Here is a 21,102-nt window from a genome sequence, read left to right on the forward strand (position 1 = left end):
TGCATGCACACGAAAGCTCATACCAAGAACTGACTTAGTTGGTCTTTAAGGTGCTACTGGAAGGAATTTTTTTTGTTTTGACCCTCTCTGAAGTTATTGGCAACTCAAGAGAAGCCTACATTGATGGGAATGGGAAACTCCCTTGAAATGCAAATAGCAGCTTGGGAGAAGTAATTTCCCTGAGACTATGGCCAGAGTGAGGAGCAGTTAGACTTACCCACCACTTCCCAGAGTCCTAATGATGGTCACAATTACCTGGGCTGCTACTAACTTAGCGAAACAAACAAGCACACTTTAATTGTAGTCACATAATTAACTTCCTATTTGGTTGCAGCAGTCTGGATTTACCAGTTAACCACCACAGCCCTGCCTATCTGAAGAAATTTCATCAGGGCTGCTGCCTTAAGGCTCTCCCTACACCAGGGGGGCGGTCTCATTTCAATAACAATGGCTTTTAAAGTGGCTTTTTCTACCATTTAATTACTGTCTTCCTTGCATAATCCCATCCTGTCTGATAGCTTCAAGTGGCAGGTGAAGGGTGGGGGGGAGGAGGGCACCTGCCACCATTTCACTGTAAAATGTGACAGAGGTTAGGGTTTTTACTTTAATTTTTTAAAAATACACACACACACACACACACACACACACACACACTTTGAAAAGCCAAAGCAGAAAATGGCAGATGTGCAGATATGATTCTCTTGCCTTCCGCCATGGTGGGACATCTCTAGTTTTTCCTTTCCAACAAACTTTTAACAGAAAGAAAAAGATGAAGATAATAATTACTGAGTTAACTGTAATGACTAAATACACCCCAATTACAGTCAAGTTGCTGCTCAGTTGGTGTGGGTGGGAGAAAGCCTTTTGCTGACGCTCTGTGGGGACCATCCTGGTTTCTCCTAGTTGCAGCACTGACAGATCTGCTGGTTAATCAGCTATTAAAAGGGCAACCAAAATGATTCAAGAAACTCCCAAAGACAAAAGGTTGCACCTTTTGGATTTTTCAGTTTAGAGAAAAGGGTCAGCAGGTGATGGCTTCTCTCATACAAACCTGCCCATGTTTTAAGGCAGTGATGCAGAAATTGGCCCTCTGGGTGACAGCTCCCATCATGCCTGACCACTGCCCTTGAAGGCTTGGGCTGATGGATTGGAGTTCAACAACACCTGGAGGGTCACAGATTCCCCCCTCCTTGTTTAAAGGTGTTTAGGACAGGTTCTCCTCTTTGTCCCATCAACATCTGAAGTGCATTTGCAGATGACCTGAGAAAATGAGCCACCATCTTACTTTTGCTACAGTTCTGCAGAATGTCCAATGTAGCATTGTCCCAAGGCATTGTGGGAAATGTAGAACAGGAGCTGCTTGCTGCCACTAGAAGCCCAAGGAGAGCATCAGCCACCTCTGCATTTCCAGGCCAGCTCTGTCAGTCACACCAATTGTGAAGAAGGCTGGGTTCAGCCAGGGGCAGCCAATGTGTTGTTGGGACTTCCATCACCTTCAACCAGTGTTGCCAGTGGTCAGGTCTGGTGGGAGTTCAACCACATCTGGATGGCACCACATTGGCTACTCCGGTTAAGACCTCTAGTGAAAAATCTGCTGGGAATTTGCTTCAAATATGGCACTGTCAGGCAAGAAATGCCCAAAGTGAGGAATTAACTTTTTATTGTCAAAAGTACACTTAGAAATTAGGGAAAGTCCATCAGTGCTATGTGTCTCAGCTACTTCTAATGGTAAAGGTAAAGGTACCCCTGACCGTTAGGTCCAGTCCTGAACGACTCTATGGTTGTGGCGCTTATCTTGCTTTACTGGCTAAGGGAGCCGGCGTTTGTTTGGCCACAGACAGCTTCCAGGTCATGTGGCCAGCATGGCTAAGCCGCTTCTGGCGAACCAGAGCAGTGCATGGAAATGTTGTTTACCTTCCCACTGGAGCTGTACCTATTTATTTAATTGTACTGCAGTGGTACCTCGGTTTACAGATGCTTCAGGCTACAGACTCCGCTAACCCAGAAAAAGTACCTCGGGTTAAAAACTTTGCTTCAGGATGAGAACAGAAATTGTGTGGCGGTGGCGCAGCAGCAGCAGGAGGCCCCATTAGCTAAAGTGGTGCTTCAGGTTAAGAACAGTTTCAGATTAAGAACAGACCTCCAGAACAAATTAAGTACGTAACCAGAGGTACCACTGTACATGCTTTTGAACTGCTAGGTTGGCAGGAGCTGGGACAGAGCAATGGGAGCTCACCCTGTCCCAGGGATTGGAACCACCAACCTTCTGATCGGCAAGCCCTAGGCTCTGTGGTTTACACCACAGCGCCACCCGCGTCCCCAGCTACTCCTAGGTGTGCACTTAATGATGCAGTTGCAGCAACAGAGAGGCTCTGCCCTGACTTCGGCTTATATATCTCCCCTATCTGGGGTGCACCATCTAGCTCAGGACTGTTGACTAGCAGGGACTTTCCACGGTTTCAGAGAGGAATCTTTCCCTTCTTTATCTGGGGATTGAACCTGGGACCTTATGCATGCAAAGCAGATGCTCCACCTCTGAGCTATGGCCCTTTCTTGAGACTGCTGAGTGGAAAGCAGCAGGTACAAGGGGGTAAAAGGAATACAGTTGGTGGCTATTGCAATTTCTTGTCTGAGGAAATTAAGCTCAAACAGCACCTCAGGTGGGATCAGGGTCTTGATAGGGTGTGTGTGTGTGTGTGTGTGTGTGTGTGAGGGGGGAGAACAGGGTAGCTGATGTAGATTTGAGGAAAGGGGAGCAGTGTTAGCACAGACTTCCAGGGCTGACTGGAAACAGCCAGATTTAAATCAATCATCATCATCACCTCCTTAGGTTCCTTTCCAAATTGGAGTCCTTAGAGGCCCTTCTCATCAGAGGCAGGGGCAGAGTGAGGGTCTGGCTGCAGGCTGGATCTTGCTGAAGGCCTTGGCCACTTGAAGCAAAGGCTCTTGAGCAATCACAGACCTGGCTTTCTCAATCTGTATGGTAATTCGCAGCAATCAGAAATGAAGAGAGAAATGCAGAGAGAGATTAACACTTTGTGGGCAAGAAGCTTCTCAAGAGGCCGGCCATGGAAGAGAAAGGTGGAGTTTGTACATCAAGATAAACCAGGCTTGCTGGCTTAGAGCGATTTGTCCTAGTGCCTGATGGCTCCTGCTTCACTCCCTGTCTGACATGAGCAGGAGAAAGAAGCAGGAAGCTGCAACTAAGTCTGGCTTCCTTGCAATGTTTGTATATGAGATCATGCTTTGGTTCTCTCTAGGATTCCAGAGCCAACAACAACACACCATGGTGTGATGCTGGGGAATGACTCAGGCGTCAGGAAAAACAAGTACAGTACGTAACCATCCAAAGTTTGGATGTCACAAGGAAAGCGCTTTTACCTGCAACGTTCACGAGTGTGCATACTCTGTGTGCAATAATTGAGCTGTACAATCAACCAGCACACACTCTTTCACACAAACACTTGCAGATGTGCAGAGACAGTTTGTACCTGTGTTCAGTGTAAGATGCGAGCAAGCCAAGCTTAACTGTGGCTTCCTGGCTTGTTTCTCCTGCTTGTGCCAAGCATGGCGCATGCTGCATGTTCACAATAAACCATAGAAAGCCAGCAATCCTAGCTTATTGTGATGTGTAAATTTAGCCCTCACTATCTGCTCACCCGGGACGTGGGTGGCGCTGTGGGTTAAAGCCTCAGCACCTAGGACTTGCTGATCGAAAGGTCGGCGGTTCGAATCCCCGCGGTGGGGTGCGCTCCCGTTGCTCGGTCCCAGCGCCTGCCAACCTAGCAGTTCGAAAGCACCCCCGGGTGCAAGTAGATAAATAGGGACTGCTTACTAGCCGGAAGGTAAACGGCGTTCCGTGTGCTGTGCTGGCTCGCCAGATGCAGCTTGTCACGCTGGCCACGTGACCCGGAAGTGTCTGCAGACAGCGCTGGCCCCCGGCCTATAGAGTGAGATGGGCGCACAACCCTAGAGTCTGTCAAGACTGGCCCGTACGGGCAGGGGTACTTTTACCTTTACCTTATCTGCTCACCCAGCAGGGTTGTGGAGAAAAGGAGACCTCAGTTTTGTTTTGGGATCCTGTGAAAGTTGCATCGGGTGCCTGGGAAGGAAATAAGTCATACAAAACAGTACCAGATAAATACAGCAACATATGTTTAAAACAAGCAGCAGAAAATAGTTAAAAATAAAAAGCAGCACTAAATTCCCAGTATATATAGCAATGAAAAGCAGTTTGCAGTAAACAGGTATTCAAGGTGCATTTAAACTCAGTACTATTCAGCAATTATTCAGAATAAAGCAATGGAACATGCCACAGCTTGCTTGTTCTTTATTTATTTTATATCTCACCCATCCTCCAAGGAGGCATACATAGTTGTCCTCCCTCATTTTATCCTTACAACAACCCTGTGAGTTAGGCCCTGTGAGTAGGGGTTTGAACCAGAGTCTCCGAGGTCCTATTCCAACACTTCAACCACGACACCACACTGGCTGGATTGCATGTTTTCTTCAAAGCTCTTATACTGTACTGTCAGCATTCCATAACCCCTCAGTTCCTCCAGTTTTGTCCCTGATTTTATACATAATAAAAGTGCAGATCCTTACAGAGAGAGGCTTTTGCTTTCAGCTCATTTCAAAGGACTAATGGCTGTGAAATCTGGTTAGCTTGTGCATCCTCTAGGGATAGTCTCTCTCTAAAACAGCACTTGCAAACTGAGATGGGTTTCAGTTGCCTCTCAGTCATGAAATAATGCATAACAATACGACCCACAAATTACAGACTACTGAAGATTTTGTAATTGTATTTTTTGTCTGTGCAACCTATCTTGGGACCTTAGGGCAAGCAAGAAATAAGAAATACGGTAAATGCATACATAAATAAGAAACAAATAAAAAAGAATAGCAGTAGAAACAAACCCTAACATAATAATAACATGATGGATTTTGCATCAGCTCCCCAGGGAAAGTGCTCCCACATTAATCAGTCCATGGAATGACAAGGAGGACTGCCAGGTACTGAAAAGGGCACAAGACCACGATGCACATCTGCATCTCATTTGCATATGCTAATTAATGCTGTATGGGCAGCTGGGGTCTCATTGGCATTGCATTTTGCAGCATGCCAGAAAAGCAAAGTTTTTAAAGTGTTTGCTCAGCCAGCTTTAAAGTCAGCAGCACAAAAACTGTTATGTGCTTTATGTTTTTATTGTTATGCTTTACTGATGATTAAGGAAACAGCTGCAAAATCATCAGTCTCTGTAAATCACCCTGGGAGCCTAGGCTGAAGGGTGGGTAAGAAACACCAGAAATACATAAACCAACAACTAAGGGTAGCAGAAACAAAATCTAATCTAATAACATGAAAACGTATTCAGCATTATTGTCAGCTTGAGGTCACACTCATGCTCTATATCCATTGTTGACAGTCATGCTTTCTTCCAAAGAACTGCAGGGAGGGAGTTATTCTTGTTTGCTGTTATGTATTTTTGTGCTTTTATACTGTAACCTACCCTGTGATCCTTGGATAAAAGGCAGTATATACATACGTTTTTTAAATAAGTAAATAATCTCCCACAGAGATCCAATTCCCAGCCCTATTAACAAACTATAGAATTCACAGAGAAGCCATGTGTGACTGAGATGTGACCTTATGACCCTGGTCATAAGGTCACTCGCCAGTGAAGATGCTGCCACAGTCACTGAATGCAGGGATTAATGTGGTGGTCCCCTGAATACCCACCAAAAATGCCCCTGGCAGAAGCCAATATGATGTGATGGAATCCAGGCCACACACCCCCTCTCAGAGAGAGCCAAAGGGGCCTAGTGGTGAGAAGGTTGGACTAGGACCTGGAAGGCCAGGGTTCAAATCCTGCAGCTCACTGGGTGACCTTGGGCTAGTCATTGTTCTCAGCCTGCCCTAACCCTTGTGGTCCCTTCCAACTCTACCTCACAGGGTTGTTGTGAGAATGAAATGTGCAGGGGGACCAGCCATGTATGCCCCCTTGAGCTTCTTGGAGGGAAGGTGGGAGAGAAATGAAATGCAACAAACAATGTTTGTGTAGAATCCTCAGGTGAGACTCACAGATCTGGCTTGCCACTGTGGGAAACTGGATACAGGACTAGGAGAATTTCCAGACTCACTCTTTTTGGGTGGGATTCAATCACTTCCTAGCAAGGTGATTTGGAGCTTTCCTCCAAAAGATCAGAATGAATGAATGAATTTATTTGCAATAAGGAAAGTGCACTAGAAGTTGTGGGATAACACTTGCTTTGACACAACTGCTGTCTAATTTCCCCACGAATTAATCAGGATGGATGCTCATGAAACAGCTGGCACCATCTAATCTCTCTGCAGGGATGTCAAAGAGAAACAGAAATGGCTGAGGTTTGCTTGCTTGTCCCTAAGTGGAAAGGTGGAAAGGCGGAAAGGTGAGAGTGTTTGTGTGAGAGAATGACTGACTGACTGACTGACTGAATGAATGAGCTTTGTTTGTTATGTGTGCAAATGTGCACAAATATGTGTGTGAGAGAGAATGAGAGGGATGGGCACGCCCACTCTCTTTTTGCTTTGGTCCTTCCCATCCACCATTGGCATGTGGCCCCCGGAAGCTTAGTAAAAAGGGAACCTGGCTCCCTGGGCTAAATATGGGCCTTGCCTGGAGCAACAAAGAAACAAATCATTCCAAACGTCTTCTTGTGCACAGCATGGAAGTCTGTCCAAGAGAGTTGTGGGATTGCAAAAAGCCCCTTTAAGGGCCCTTTAAGACAGACAATGGGCATTCTGGAATCAGGGGAGATTCTAGGAATGTTGACCACAGAACAACTGAAACAGCTTAAGGGACTACTACCCTCTATCAACTGAAGTTCGAGTAAGTTTTCTAATAAAGGGGGCTATTAAACATTAAACGCCAAAACTTTAGTAATTCCTGTGTATCATGGACAATGATCTGATATAGTTTTTAACTGATACATGTGGCTTAACATATTACCATTGAATGTAGGACCCATTGTGGGAGATGAGGTGTGGTTTGAAGGAACCTTATCTTTCAACTTCCAGCTTCTATTTTTTTAAAAAAAACAAAAACAAAACAGTTGCAATTTTTATTTTATGAGTCTCCCACTGTGTCAGACTGCAAAGAACTGGGTGTATATTATTTTCAAAATATTATTTGAAAGTACTTTATTAAAGTTTAACAAATAATTAATTATTCAACAGTTTCTTTTCCTTTTCTCATACCAAACTCCAGTTCTAAGAATGCTACGCAATCGCAAAGATTTGTAAACCGATGTGACAAGCAAATATTTATTTCATAAATTCTGACAATCCAAGAGTTATATTTGATGTATTTCTATACAAGGCTTCATTCCTCCTTTCAAATGGGGTTGTCACTAAATTCCTCAGTTTGGTCCAGTTACAGAAAAATCCCTGCTCCATCTTACATATTCGGTGAATTTATACAGCTCAAATATTACTATTACATTTCTAAGAAGCAAGAAGCACGACCACAACTCAAGGATACTCCATTCAGGCAAAGGTTCTTGAGGGCACAGAGCAGAACCAGTGAAAGATGTGATCTGGAAGGAGGACCACATTTGGCTCACAGCCGGAAGGGTCCCCATCCCTTCTCTTGGGCTCAGGCCCCCTCAAATAATTATGGGCACTGTAGTTTGCTCAGGGTTTCTGGGAATTGTAACTCTGGGAGGCGTAAAGTAGTCCCCAGAATTCTTTGAGGGGGGAAATATGCTTTGCATATGTAGAACATGGAACATGGAATATAGGACTTTGTTGGATAACACAGATACAGTGGAACCTTGGGTTATGTACCATCCTCCTTACGAATGCTTTGGGTATCGAGCTCTGCTAACCTGGAAGTAGATGCTCCTTGTTGTGAACTTTGCCCCGAGATGCGAGCGGAGGTCGCATGCAGACGGTGTGGCAGCAGCGGGAGGCCCCATTAGTGAAAGCGCGCCTCAGGTTAACGGTTTTGACTTAAGAACAGACCTTCAGAATGAATTAAGTTCGTAACTGGAGGTATCACTGTAATGAGTGTCCCGAACACAAGACTGTCATCATTGCATGAGAGTTGTGATGTTTTAACCCGAAGAGCAGCAGAGGGACAACTGAAGGAAGAAAACGGAGACTATACATTCTTCTGGAAGGGTCTGCCTGAACAAGAATGTTGAATACATGGAGTAGGGTTTGCTATCAAAAATGATCTTGTGAAGCTCTTGTCAGAAGTCCCTACCGGCATTAATGAGCAACTTTCAATCCTTCAATTAAAACTTGCCCAAACCCAACAGGCTACTATTTTAAGCACTTATGCACCAACACTGGATGCCAATGAAGACATTAAAGAATTTTTTTTCCTAGCTGGATGCCATCCTATCAGAGATGCCTAAGGTTATCATCCTGGGTGGTTTTAATGCAAGAGTTGGCGAGATTTCGATCTGTGGCCTGGGACTATTGCGAACGAAGGAATTGGCAACAGCAACCAGAACGGAATCTTACTTTGACTATATGTGCAGCACACAACCTTCTTATTACCAACATGCTCTTTCGACAAAAAAATTAATTTAAAACATCACGGAGGCACCCTCAGTCGAACCACTGGCACCTCTTCGAGTATGTAATTATCTGAGCTAAAGATCGCTGTGATGTGCTCCTTACCAGAGCTATGACGAGTGCCAACGACTGCTGGACGGATCACCGACTAATACGCTCCATGATGGCTATCAAGATTATACCTCAACGCAGGCTTCAAGGAAGGAAACCAAGGCACAAAATGAACAAGGCACAAAATGAACACTCAAGTGCCCCTAAGAAAAAAAAAACTATGCCAACGCTAAGGCTGAGGTTCAAAGAAGAACCAGAGGATAAAAAAAGTTCAAGAGATCCAGCACTTAGCTGACACTCATGATGCACTGAGTTTTTTTTAAGCCACAAAGACCATATAAGGGCCAATAAATCATGGCATATGCCCCCTATGCTCAACAGACGGGTACCCCACTTCTAAAGGATAAATAAGCTTTTGCACTGTGCTGGAAAGAACATTACCAGCATCTCCTTAACCGCAACTCCCCTGTAGCTGCTGAGGTCCTCTCACAAATTCCACAAAAACAAATTAGAGATGAACTTGCAATCTGGGAGAGTTGTGTACAGCTATTAACCAAGTGAAAAACAACAAAGTCAGCGGACCTGATGGGATACCAGCCGAAGTTTTCAAAGTGGGTGGAATTGAACTTACACAACAACTTCGCAAGCTCATTGAAAAAATCTGGGAGAGAGAGGAGATCTCAGCAGACTTTAGGGATGCCAAAATTATCAACCTTTTTAAAACAGGTGATAGAACGGATTGCAGAAACTATTGAGGCATCTCTTTATTAGCTGCAGCCGGCAAAATTCTGTCAAGGATCTTAGCAAACCGTCTTCTAATTATATCCGAGGCTACCCTTCCTGAATCCTAAAATGGTTTTTGACTTTCTAGGGGGACAGTGGACATGATTTTCATTGCTTGACAGCTTCAAGAAAAATGCAGAAAGCAAAACCAATCTCTGTATATGGCGTTTATTGACCTGACTAAGGCTTTCAACACTGTAAATCTTAATGCCCTGTGGACTGTCCTTCTGAAAACTGGCTGCCCAGATAAATTTGTGAACATCCTTCGGCTCTTCCATGATAATATAACAGCAACAATTGCAGATAACAATGGCTCTCAAAGTGAACCATTCACAGTGGGATTAGGTGTCAAACAGGGATGCGTTATTACTCCAACTCTATTCATTATTTTCACTGCCATGATCCCATACACTGTCAAAGGGAAACTCCCCACCGGGGTAGAAATCTTATATTGATAACGGTGACATGATCCACATGTGGTGGACGTGTGAAAAGATTAAGACTTTTTTGGGGGAAATATACAATGAATTAAAAAAGATGATGGGGATAACTTTTACTAAAAAACCCGGAAGCATTTCTATTAAGTATTTTAGACAAAGAGGAGGTTAAGTCGGTTATGATTCACTGGGCCAAAGATTTTGGGTATAATATACAACTGAGTGATTGGGTAAAATTATGGAAAGAAGGTTTAAAATTTACTGCATGCAATGCCCTAAAAGAAAATGTGATGAAAATGATGTATAGATGGTATATTACACCTGTCAAGTTAGCGAAAATGTATAAAGTCAGTAATAAATGTTGGAAATGTAAAGAAAAAGAGGGAAAATTTTATCACATGTGGTGGGAATGTAAAAAGGTGAAATGCTTCTGGGAGATGATATATAATAAGATGTAAAAAATGTTGAAATATACATTCATAAAGAAACCAGAAGCATTTTTACTGGGCATTGTGGGGAGTGATATAAATAGAAAGGAAGGTAAACTCTTATATGCAATAACAGCAACAAGAATATTACTGGCCCAAAAATGGAAGCAAGAAGAATTACTGAAGATTGAAGAATGGAGCATGAAGTTAATGGACTATGCAGAACTAGATAAACTAACAGGAAGGATTCGAAACTGGCGGGACCAGAAATTCACGGAAGACTGGAGTAAATTTACGGACTACTTGAAAAGTATCTGTGAAGATCAGACAACGTTTGTAGGTTTGCAAGAAGTTTTGTGAGGAGTATTATTGGAAGTATTGCAAAAATGGATAAGGGGGAGGATGATTTGTTAAGAGATGTAAAGGCAATATAAAGTTAAGAAATGCATAAGAAGTGGTTAAAACGGTGGATCATCAGAGGTGCTGATGGAAGTCTAAAAAGATTGTATAAGTGATAAGTTTTGTGGTACATTTTATAATTTATATGTTAAAATCAATAATTTTTTTAAAAAGTATTTTAGACAAAGAGATCCCAAAAATTCAAGAGAGATATTCTTGTATGCAATTGCAGCAGCTCGAATACTCATTGCCAAGGGATGGAAAGATCAGGAGGCTCCAAAAAGAACAGACTGGCAAATTAAATTACAGGAATTTGTGGAGATGGCTCAGTTGACTAGCAAACTCAGAAGAAACTCAAAGCAAAAATTTGCAGAAAAATGGGATGATTATAGAAGCTATGTTCAAAAATACAATAATAGTTTTGACTCCATGCTAGCATTCGAGTGACAAAGGAAGTAAAAGGAGGTGGATAGCAATTAAGGATTTATTATGTTTTCTGAATGTATTGGAAAATCTATATAGAAACGTTTATTGTTTTGTGTACATTCAATTGTAAGATAAAATATATGCGAAGGGACTAGGAAGTCAAAATTGAAGAAAAGATTTTGTAACATAAAAGGGAAAAATATTTATTTTCATTATTATCACTATGTTTTTTGTGTGTGTGTTTGTGAGGGTGTGTGTTTTGTATGGAATGTTTGGGAGGAAATAATACGGTAAATAACAAATAACAAACAAAATATTGATGTATGTAATTTTTATTTCTCAATTATATTTTGTGGTAGTATGGTTGTAATGTTTTTTGTAACATAAAATCATTCAATAAAAATATTTTTAAAAAAGAACGAAATCTTATATTGAACAGATGGAAAGCTCTTTAACTTGAGTAGGCTGAAAGCAAAGAGTTAAGATTACCATAACTTCTGTTGTAGAGCTGCAATATGCTGATGACAATGTAGTGTGTGCACACTCAGAGGATGACCTCCAAACCATCCTAAATATCTTTGCAGAAGCCTTGGCCTATCACTCAACATTCAAAAAACCAAAGTGCACAAGCACAAAACAACCCTTCTGCAGCGCCACAAATACAACTCAGTGGTATAATGTTGGAAAGTGTTGATCACTTTCCCTACCTTTCCACAAGGGCCAACATTGATGCCGAAATCCAGCATTGCCTGAGCTCTGCGAGTGTGGCTTTCTCCCAATTGAAGGGCAGAGTGTTTGAGGACTGGGACATTTGCAGGGAAACCAAAATGCCTGTTTATAAAGCCATTGTACTACCAACCTTACTGTATGCTTGTGAAACATGGACCACTTGTAAACACCATCTCCAACTCCTCGAAAGATTCCATCAACGGGGTCTCCAAAATTTTTGCATACCACTTGGGAAGACAGGCAAAATAATGCCAGTGAACTGGAAGAAACAAAGATCATGAGTTGGACTTGTCATGTTGTTCAGGTGCCTGATTATCGTCTTCCAAAGCAACTACCGTACTCTATTCCGAACTTAAAAATGGAAAGCGTAATGGTGGTGGTCAACAAAAGAGGTTTAAAGACTCTCTTAAGGCAAATCTTTTAAAAATGTAGTATAAACACCAACTACTGGGAAACACTGGTCTGTGAGCGTTTCAGTTGGAGAACAGCCTTTACCAAAGGTGTCATGGGCTTTGAAGATGCTTGAACGCGGGACAAAAGGGAGAAAGGTGCTAAGAGGAAGGCACATTGGCAAACCTTCACCGTGATCAACTCCCGCATGGAAACCCCACTGCAGAAGGACATGTGGATCCAGAATTGGCCTCCACAGTCACTTACGGACCCACTGTGTGCAAGGAAGACAATCTTACTCAGCTGCGAGTAATCAACTAAGAAGCAGCATGCATAGTTTGTACACAATGTGCAGGCTGCAATTCTATACACAGAACTCAGTAGGGTTTAGTTCTGAGTAAAGGTATAATTGCATTGCTGGAAGCTTCATAAAAACGTTCAGAGGTACCTGGGTAGCACAATGCTATGCTTATCTACTCCAAAGTTAATTACCACTCAGTTCAATGAGGCCCACTTCTAGATAAATGGGATTAGGACTGCAATCTCAGTCTTGCCAGTTTGCTGCCGCTGAATTCATCCTAAAACGGGAAGCTTCACCCGCCTTTCTTCTTTTTTGACTCCTCCTAGCCAGGTATGGATGTTTCACAGAAATGCAGACCAGCTTTGCGTATTCAGAAGCTAGTTTCTTGTAATGGTACCCCACCTTTCCTTAAAGGGCGAGAGACGGTGTAAACTAACCCATTTCCTCCTAGATGACTGTGGAAGGGAGCCGGCTGCGCGCTTTTTGCGCCCGATCCAAGAGCAGGAGGTGGCGCCGTGCGGCTGCTCCAACCACACACAGAAGGCAATAAAAGGGGAGGGCAGCAGGAGGAGGAGCTGCAGCAGCAGCAGCAGCCGCGGTTGCAATTGTAACTGCAGCCCCGCCGGCGGAGGGAGGAGCCTCCGCAATCATCGCCGCCGCCGCCCCGGGAGCCCTCGCAGGCCGGGCCTTGCGGTACGTGCCCTCGGCGGGGCGACCAGCCGGCTGTCCGTGGCTCGGCCGGGCCCCCTGCCCCCTCCGGGCCTCGCCGGTCCCCGCGCCGGGCGAGCGGGCCGGGCAGGGGGCGCGGCGGGAGGGGAGGCGCGGCGCGGGGGCCCCGCAGGGACGGAGCCTCCGGCGCCCCCTCGCTTGCCAGCCTCCCCCCCGGACCCGGCAGCGTATTCGCGGGGAGGGGGGGGGGCAAAATGGTTCCGATTCAAAGCAAGCTCTGGAGAAAACGCGCCTGCTTCCTCGAGGTCTTTCCGCCCCCGGGGCTTCTCCCTTCGGGATTCGGCTGCCCTTTCCCTCTTCCCGGCTCCCCACCCCGCCTTTGTCTCCTAAAAGCGCCCCCCCCCCCGGTCAGTTGACCCATCAGACGGTCTCGCTCGACGACGCTCAGTTTCTGGTGCTTGCTGTCTGCTTCACCCCGCTGCCTTTTAAAAACTTGTCTCTTTGAAACAGAGATGCTCTTTTTCATGAATTCCCCGTTTTGAAGAACTTTGCAGCTGGTCTTTCGACACAGCCAATTAGAAGGAGGAAGGGCCAGAATAGCTCACTGGTGAGAGCGGCGTTTCCAGAACTTGGGTCTCCAGCTGCGTTTAGACTACAGTTTCCATGCCCACTGTCCTGCCAGCTAGGGATGATGGGAGTTGGGAGACCAAAGTTAGGGAAACACGAGGTTAGAGCATCTGCTGTGCATGCAGGAGCTCCCAGGTTCAACCCCAGCATCTCCAGGTGGGGCTGAGGGACACTTCCTTCCTGAAATCCCGGAGAGCTGCTGCCAGTCAGTGTAGGCAATACTGACCACAAGGCAGCTTCCCATCTTCCTAAGAAGCTCACTAACTCATTCACATTTCTGGTAACCTAACCCACCTGCGTTCATTTTACAGCAAGTTGTTTTCAAAGTTGCTTTTAACTGTTATACAATAAATTTGCTTTTTCAAAAAAGAAATGTAATCTGCAAACAAGTATCAAGCCTGTTGATTAACTTGCCATGCTCAATTGTTCTAACAAAGGGAATACATTTCTTTTTAACCAGTCAGATGGCTAACCCTGCTTTGTCTCCTCCCGACAGGCCACCACCCCACCGTCACCCTGGCGCTGCGCTGTTTGGACGGTGTATTCCTTTCCCCCACGGAGAATGACTTTGTCAACAAGATTGTGGAGGAATTGGACCACTTCCTGCTTCACAACCAGCTGGAGAAGTAAGTGGCTCCTGTCAGCAGCTGGCGGATGCAGCTGTCCTCCTCTGCTTTAGGCCTTTGTATGGTAGTCTGTCACAGGTGAGGCAGTGAGGTGCCCTCCGGGTCCCTGACCATTGGCTGTGCGCTGGCTGGCTCTGATTGGAGGCAGCATCCAACACATTTAGAGGATACCATGCTTGCTAGCGCTGGTCTCCCAAGTCCAGCGCTGCAGGTCCCCAAGCTGGATGGTGCCTTGGGTACCGACCATGTTCAGAAAAGGCTAAGGACCTAAGAAGAGCCTTACTAGATCAGACCAAAGGCCTGTTCAGTTTCACATCCTGCTACCTCTGACTCTGGAAGCAGAGTGTGGCCATTGTGGCTAGTAGCCACTTATAGCCCTGGATTCTCTGACCTTCTTCCAAACCCCTCCACGTTGGTGTCCATCGCTGCTGCTTGTGGAACTGAATCCCACTGTTTAACTGTGTGGTGTGTGAATAAATATTTTATTTTGTCCATCCTGAATCTTCCAACGTTCGGCTTCATTGAATGTTCTAGTGTTACGTGAGAGGGAGATGAGTTTTTCTCTTTCCCCTTCCTCCATGATGTACATCATTTGATACACTTCTGTCATGTCTCCTCTTACTCACCTGTCCTCTAAATTAAAAGCCCTAAATGCTGTAACCTTTCCTCATAGGGAGTTTCTCCATCCCTTTGGTCATTTTGGCTGCCCTTTTTTGAACCTTTTCCAACTCTGCAATATCCTTTTTGCGATGAGATGGCCAGGACTGTATACAGTACAGTGGCACCTCGGGTTACAGACGCTTCAGGTTACAGACTCCGCTAACCCAGAAATAGTACCTCAGTACCTAGTACCTAGTGCTTCAGGATGAGAACAGAAATCACGCAGCAGCGGCGTGGCAGCGGCGGGAGGCCCCATTAGCTAAAGTGGTGCTTCAGGTTAAGAACAGTTTCAGGGTAAGAACGGACCTCCGGAACAAATTAAGTACTTAACCTGAGGTACCACTGTATTCTAAATGTGGTTGCATCATAGATTTGTATAACTGCATTATCCTATTGGCAGTTTTATTTTCAGTCCCCCCCCCCAATGATTTCCAGCATAGAATTTGCCTTTTTCACAGCTCCCACACATCAGGAAAGCAGTTTCATTGAGCTCTCTACCACAACTCCAAGGTCTCACTCCTGGTCAGTCATTGCCGGTTCGGACCTCATGTGAAATTATTATTTTTTGCCCCTAATTTACACTTGCTTACATTGCCATTTTACGGACCATTCCCTCCATTTGGAAAGGTTTCTTCGGAGCTCTTCCCTTTCGGTTCTAATGCCCTGCACAGTTTAGTATCATCAGCCAACATGGTCACCCCACTGCTCACCCCAAACTCTAGATTGCTTATGAACAAGTTAAATAGCACAGGCCCCAATACCAATCAGACACCCTCTCCCCCCCCCCCAAAAAAAAATGGAAAAGGAAAAAAGAAAGGCTGAGCAAATGCAAAGTGTGCCTTGCTCCTTCCTTCCACCCTGTATCACTGGCAGTTTCTCCCCAGGGCTTAGGAGTCCTTCTGTGCTATAGAGCAACGATTCATTGATGAATCTGCTTTAGTTCCATAACTTGAAGGCACAGAAAATTGAATTCTTTAAAGTTATCTACTATTCAGGGTTGCAGTGAGACACTACCTGCCCAAAGATGAAAAAGAGGAAAGTGCTTTATATGTCTTGGGCAGCTTAAATTAAGTATGGAAGCTGTCCGTTCTACGCTTATATAATACGTGCACATTCTGTTCCTGCCATTGCCTATTTGTTGGCACCTGTCTGTCTCGAGAGACAGTGGAGTGGGCCTCTGGGGGTGAAGTCAAACTGCTGCATTTGCAGCACCAAAGTGACTTCCCTGGGGCACAAGGCTGGGCTCTTTGTATGGAGGTCCTGGGGTGCCCAGACGACAAGACCCTCCCTCCTGGCCTCGCTGACGTGGTCCAAAGGAAGGCAGAGCGAGAAATTGCTGGAAGAAGGCGTACCAAGCACCACCCAACTGCCTTAGGGACTTCGCTCCGGATTTGTGTAGGGTTTACTCCCGAGTCTTTTCTTCTCCTGAAGCTGTTCCGCTAGGCAGTGGAGGTTTAGGATCAGAGTTTTCCTTCTCCTAGGTGGGCCTCCTTCCCAGGTGGACGAGCCCCACCTGCCCCTCACTTCCCTCGACAGCACCTGCAGAAACCACCTTCTTGACCATCAGACCCACTCTTGTTTTTTTTCAAAATATTTTTATTGCATTTTCAGTTTACAGAAGAAAAAGAAGAAAAAAGAGCAATACTCCAACTTCCAAAATACATTTTTAAATTATTATCTGGACTTCCCCACACCTCCCTCCCCCTGCGTTCTTTACAATAAAACATATCAGCAAATTATTACCTTGTTTCGTATCTTATTTATATCTTTCAAAGTATTTTACTTCTGAATTTAAAGTACCTTTTATCCAGTGTTTATGCCTTGAAATAAAAAATATAATAACCTTAAATTTTGACTTTTTCTAAATTATAAATTATCTTCCAATTTTCCCAATCTAGTTGCAGGAGCTAAATTCCAAAACATGCAGATTCTTAACATTCATACAACTTATATTGTTTTTGCAAATAGTCCTTAAATTTTTTCCAATCTTCTTCCGTTGTCTCTTCACCCAAATCTCGGATTCTGCCAGTCATTTCAGCCAGTTCCATATAGTCCATCAACTGCGTCTGCCACTCTTCCAGCGTGGGAAGATCTTGTGTCTTCCAATATTTTGCTATAAGTATTCTTCCTGCTGTAGATGCATACATAAAAAATGTTTTATCCTTCTTTATCACCCTTTGGTCCACAATGCCCAGGAGGAAGGCCTCTGGTTTCTTGGGAAAGGTGTACCTGAACACCTTTTTTAATTCATTATAGATCATTTCCCAGAAGGCCTTCACCTTTGGACAAGTCCACCAAAGGTGAAAAAATGTCCCTTCAGCCTCCTTACATTTCCAACATTTATTATCAGACCGATGGTAAATTTTTGCAAGTTTGACTGGGGTCATGTACCACCTATATATCATTTTCATAATATTCTCTTTCAAGGCATTACATGCCGTAAATCTCATTCCGGTGGTCCATAACCTTTCCCAGTCTTCGAACATAATGTTGTACCCAATATCCTGAGCCCATTTTATCATGGCTGATTTAACTATCTCATCCTGGGTATTCCATTTAAGCAGCAAGTTATACATTCTCGAAAGTACCTTGGTCTTAGATTCTAACAGTTCTGTCTCTAGTTTCGATTTTTCCACCTGGAATCCTATTTTTTTGTCCGACTTAAAAACTTCTTGAATTTGAGCATAGTGAAACCAATCTTGCACCCTATTCTTTAATTTTTCAAAGCTCAGCAGTCTCCAATTATCTCCAGTTTTTTCTATCATTTCCCAATATTTTGTCCATCCGACCTCCATATTGAGTCTTTTTCTAGCCTTGGCCTCCGCTGGTGATAACCACCTCGGGGTCTTACCTTCTAGTAAGTCTTTGTATTTTGTCCAGACCATAAATATAGCTTTCCTGACAATATGGTTTTTGAACATTTTATGAACCTTTACCTTGTCATACCACAAATATGCATGCCATCCAAAAGCATTGTCATGCCCTTCCAGATCTAGGACATCAGTGTTCTCAAGAAGTAACCAATCTTTCATCCAGCAGAAAGCCGCAGCTTCATAATATAACCTTCAGTCTGGCAGGGCAAATCCCCCTCTCTCTTTGGCATCAGTTAGTATTTTAAATTTTATTCGGGGCTTTTTGCCCTGCCAGACAAACCTAGAAATATCTTTCTGCCACTTCCCAAAACACTCCACTCTGTCCACGATCTGTAGGGTCTGGAACAAAAATAACATCTTCGGCAATACATTCATCTTTATAGCTGCAATTCGGCCCATCAAGGAAAATTTCAATCTTGACCAAATCTCTAAATCTTTCTTAATTTCTGACCAACATTTTTCATAATTATCTTTAAACAGATTCAAATTTTTGGAAGACAAATTTACCCCTAGGTATTTTACTTTTTTAACAACATTTAATTCTGTCTCTTTCTGAAACCCATCTATTTCCAAAGGTGTCAAGTTTTTCTCCAAAACCTTAGTTTTTTGCTTGTTCAATTTAAACCCCGCTACCCGACCAAATTCATGAATTAGTTCCACCACTCTCTTCGTACTGGATTCTGGCTCCTGTAGTGTTAAAACCAAATCATCTGCAAAAGCTTTCAGTTTAAATTGTTTCACTCCGACCTGAATTCCTTGTACCAACCGGTCTTCCCTAATCATTTTCAAAAGCACCTCCAGAACATAAATAAATAACAAAGGGGATAGGGGGCACCCTTGTGGTGTTCCTTTTTCAATTTTAAATTCTTCTGTCACCACATTGTTTACAATCAATTTCGCTTTCTGCTCTGAATAAATTGCTTCTATTCCATTTTCAAACACCCATCCCACTCCCATCCCTTCCAAATTTTTCTTCATAAAACTCCAAGAAATGTTGTCAAAGGCCTTCTCCGCATCAACAAAAATTAACACTGATTTTGTATTGATGTTGGTTTGCAAAAGTTCCAAAATGTCAATAATATTCCTAGTATTGTCAGACAAATGTCTTCCTGGGAGAAAGCCAGCCTGGTCTTTATGGATTACTTCATTTAATACTTTTTTAAGTCTACTCGCCAAAATGTCTGCAAAGATTTTATAATCCACATTTAGGAGTGAGATGGGACGGTAGTTCTTTAGTTGAGTCTTTTCAGTTTCCACTTTAGGGATCAATGTGATGAAAGCTTCTTTCCACGATTCCGGTGCCCTCTTCCCCTCCAAAATCTGGTTGCATACCTCCATTAGTGGTTGTATCAAATAGTCTTTCAATGTCTTATAATACTTGGAGGTAAGCCCATCCGGACCTGGAGATTTGCCTAGTTGCATATTCTGAATGGCACTCTCTATTTCTTGTTGTGTTATTTTATGATTCAGGATTGTTCTCTTTTCCTGAGCAAGTTTTGGTAAACCATTTGTTTTCAAAAATTGGTCTATCTCCTTCTCCTCTTGTGGCCCTTGAGTGTAAAGCTTTTAAAAGTATCTCTGGAAACACTTCCTAATTTCTTCTGGTTTCTGAATATTTCTCCCTTCAATCTCTAGATTGGTGACTGTGTTCAATTTTTGTCTCTTTTTCAGTTGCCATGCTAAAAGTTTCCCACACTTGTTAGCTGATTCGAATGATCTTTGTTTCATTTGTTTAATTTTCCACTCGACTTCTTGATTTATCAATTTCACATACTGTGCTTAATAAAATTTAATTTCTCTCAAGATCTCCTTCGATTTTGGTTTAGATCTCAACTTTTTCTCTCCATCTCTTATCTTCTCTAAGATCTTGTCTTTTTTCCCATTCCAGAGCCTTTTCTTTATCGTATTCTGTTGTATCAGAAACCCTCTCATAACTGCTTTACTTGCGTCCCAGATTGTTCTTTTTTCCACCATGGTACTCAAATTAATTTCAAAGTAGTCCTTCAAAGTTTTTTGGGCCTTCTTCACAATCTCCTGATCTCTTAATAGGGTGTCATTCATTTTCCATCTGAAGGAACCGGTTGGAGTAAGTCTTAGTTCCATTTTCATAGCATTATGGTCGGAGCAAGTTTTGGGGCAGATTTCCACTTTTCTAGTCATCGGTGCCAGCCTCCTAGATATCCATATTTGGTCTATTCTTGTCCATGACAGATGGGCCTCAGAAAAGAAGGTTCCTTCTTTGCCTAGGGGTTTTTTTCTCCTCCAGATATCAATTAAGTCCATATTGTCAGTTAGTTCAAAAAAAGTTTTGGGTAGTCTGCCGTCTTTTGATAAGCTTTGACCTTGTGACTTGTCCATATTTGTGGAGACCACTCCGTTCATATCTCCCATCAAAATGATGTTAGTGTAGTCTAAATAGTCCAGGATTGTCTCATGCAGTTTCTTGTAAAATTCTGATTTCCCCTCATTCGGTGCATAAATTCCTAATAACAAAAATTTTTCTCCTTGAGTCTGTATTTCAATAGCCAAAATTCTTCCTTGCTCATCTTTAAATAAAAATTTTGGTGACAGGCTCTCCTTTGCATAGATCACCACTCCTCTTTTCTTAACTTCGCCCGATGAAATAAATTCTTGGCCTAATCTTTTATTAATCAAAACTTTTCTATGGAGCCTGGTCACGTGTGTTTCCTGCAAGCAAATAATATCCAATTGTTCTTTTTTCAATATATGAAAAATTCTTCTTCTTTTCTCTGGGGAATTTCCGCCATTTATGTTCCAACTAAGCAACTGCAGAGACATCCTGGATCAAACTATTTGTCCTGTGGTGGCGTCCCTTTCTTTTGGTCCTCTGGTCCCGAGGGTATAGGTACTGGTACAGGTGTAGGTAATGGTGGTGGCCAGGCTCCTGTTGTCCCTTTCTGTAGGTCCTCTTCGTAATCGTTCAGAAACTTTTGTTGGTCTTCTGCTGATCTGATTTTAACTTTCTTTCCTTTAAAATTAAAAGATAGTCCTTGAGGGAACTCCCACCTGTAGGGAATTGAGTTGCCTCTCAGTAATTTTACAAGTTCCGTGTAAGTCCCTCTAAGATCCAAAAGCTGTTTAGGTATGTCTCTATAAATTTCAGCTCTGTTGCCCTGAAT

General features: G+C 43.4%; 1 protein-coding gene across 1 annotated transcript in view; it reads left to right on the forward strand.

Annotated features, from left to right (window-relative positions):
* The window catches only part of R3HCC1 (R3H domain and coiled-coil containing 1), a gene marked incomplete at its 5' end in the record, with an annotated part of 426,543 nt that overhangs the window by 393,725 nt on the left and 11,716 nt on the right, over window positions 1-21,102 (forward strand). The window contains one exon of the mRNA XM_083715366.1: window positions 14,300-14,429. Within this exon, the coding sequence (XP_083571492.1) occupies window positions 14,300-14,429 (130 nt within the window). The remainder of the gene's footprint in view (window positions 1-14,299; window positions 14,430-21,102) is intronic.

This window comes from Podarcis gaigeae (genome assembly GCF_964106915.1).
Source record: "Podarcis gaigeae genome assembly, chromosome: 15".
Lineage (NCBI taxonomy): Eukaryota > Metazoa > Chordata > Lepidosauria > Squamata > Lacertidae > Podarcis > Podarcis gaigeae.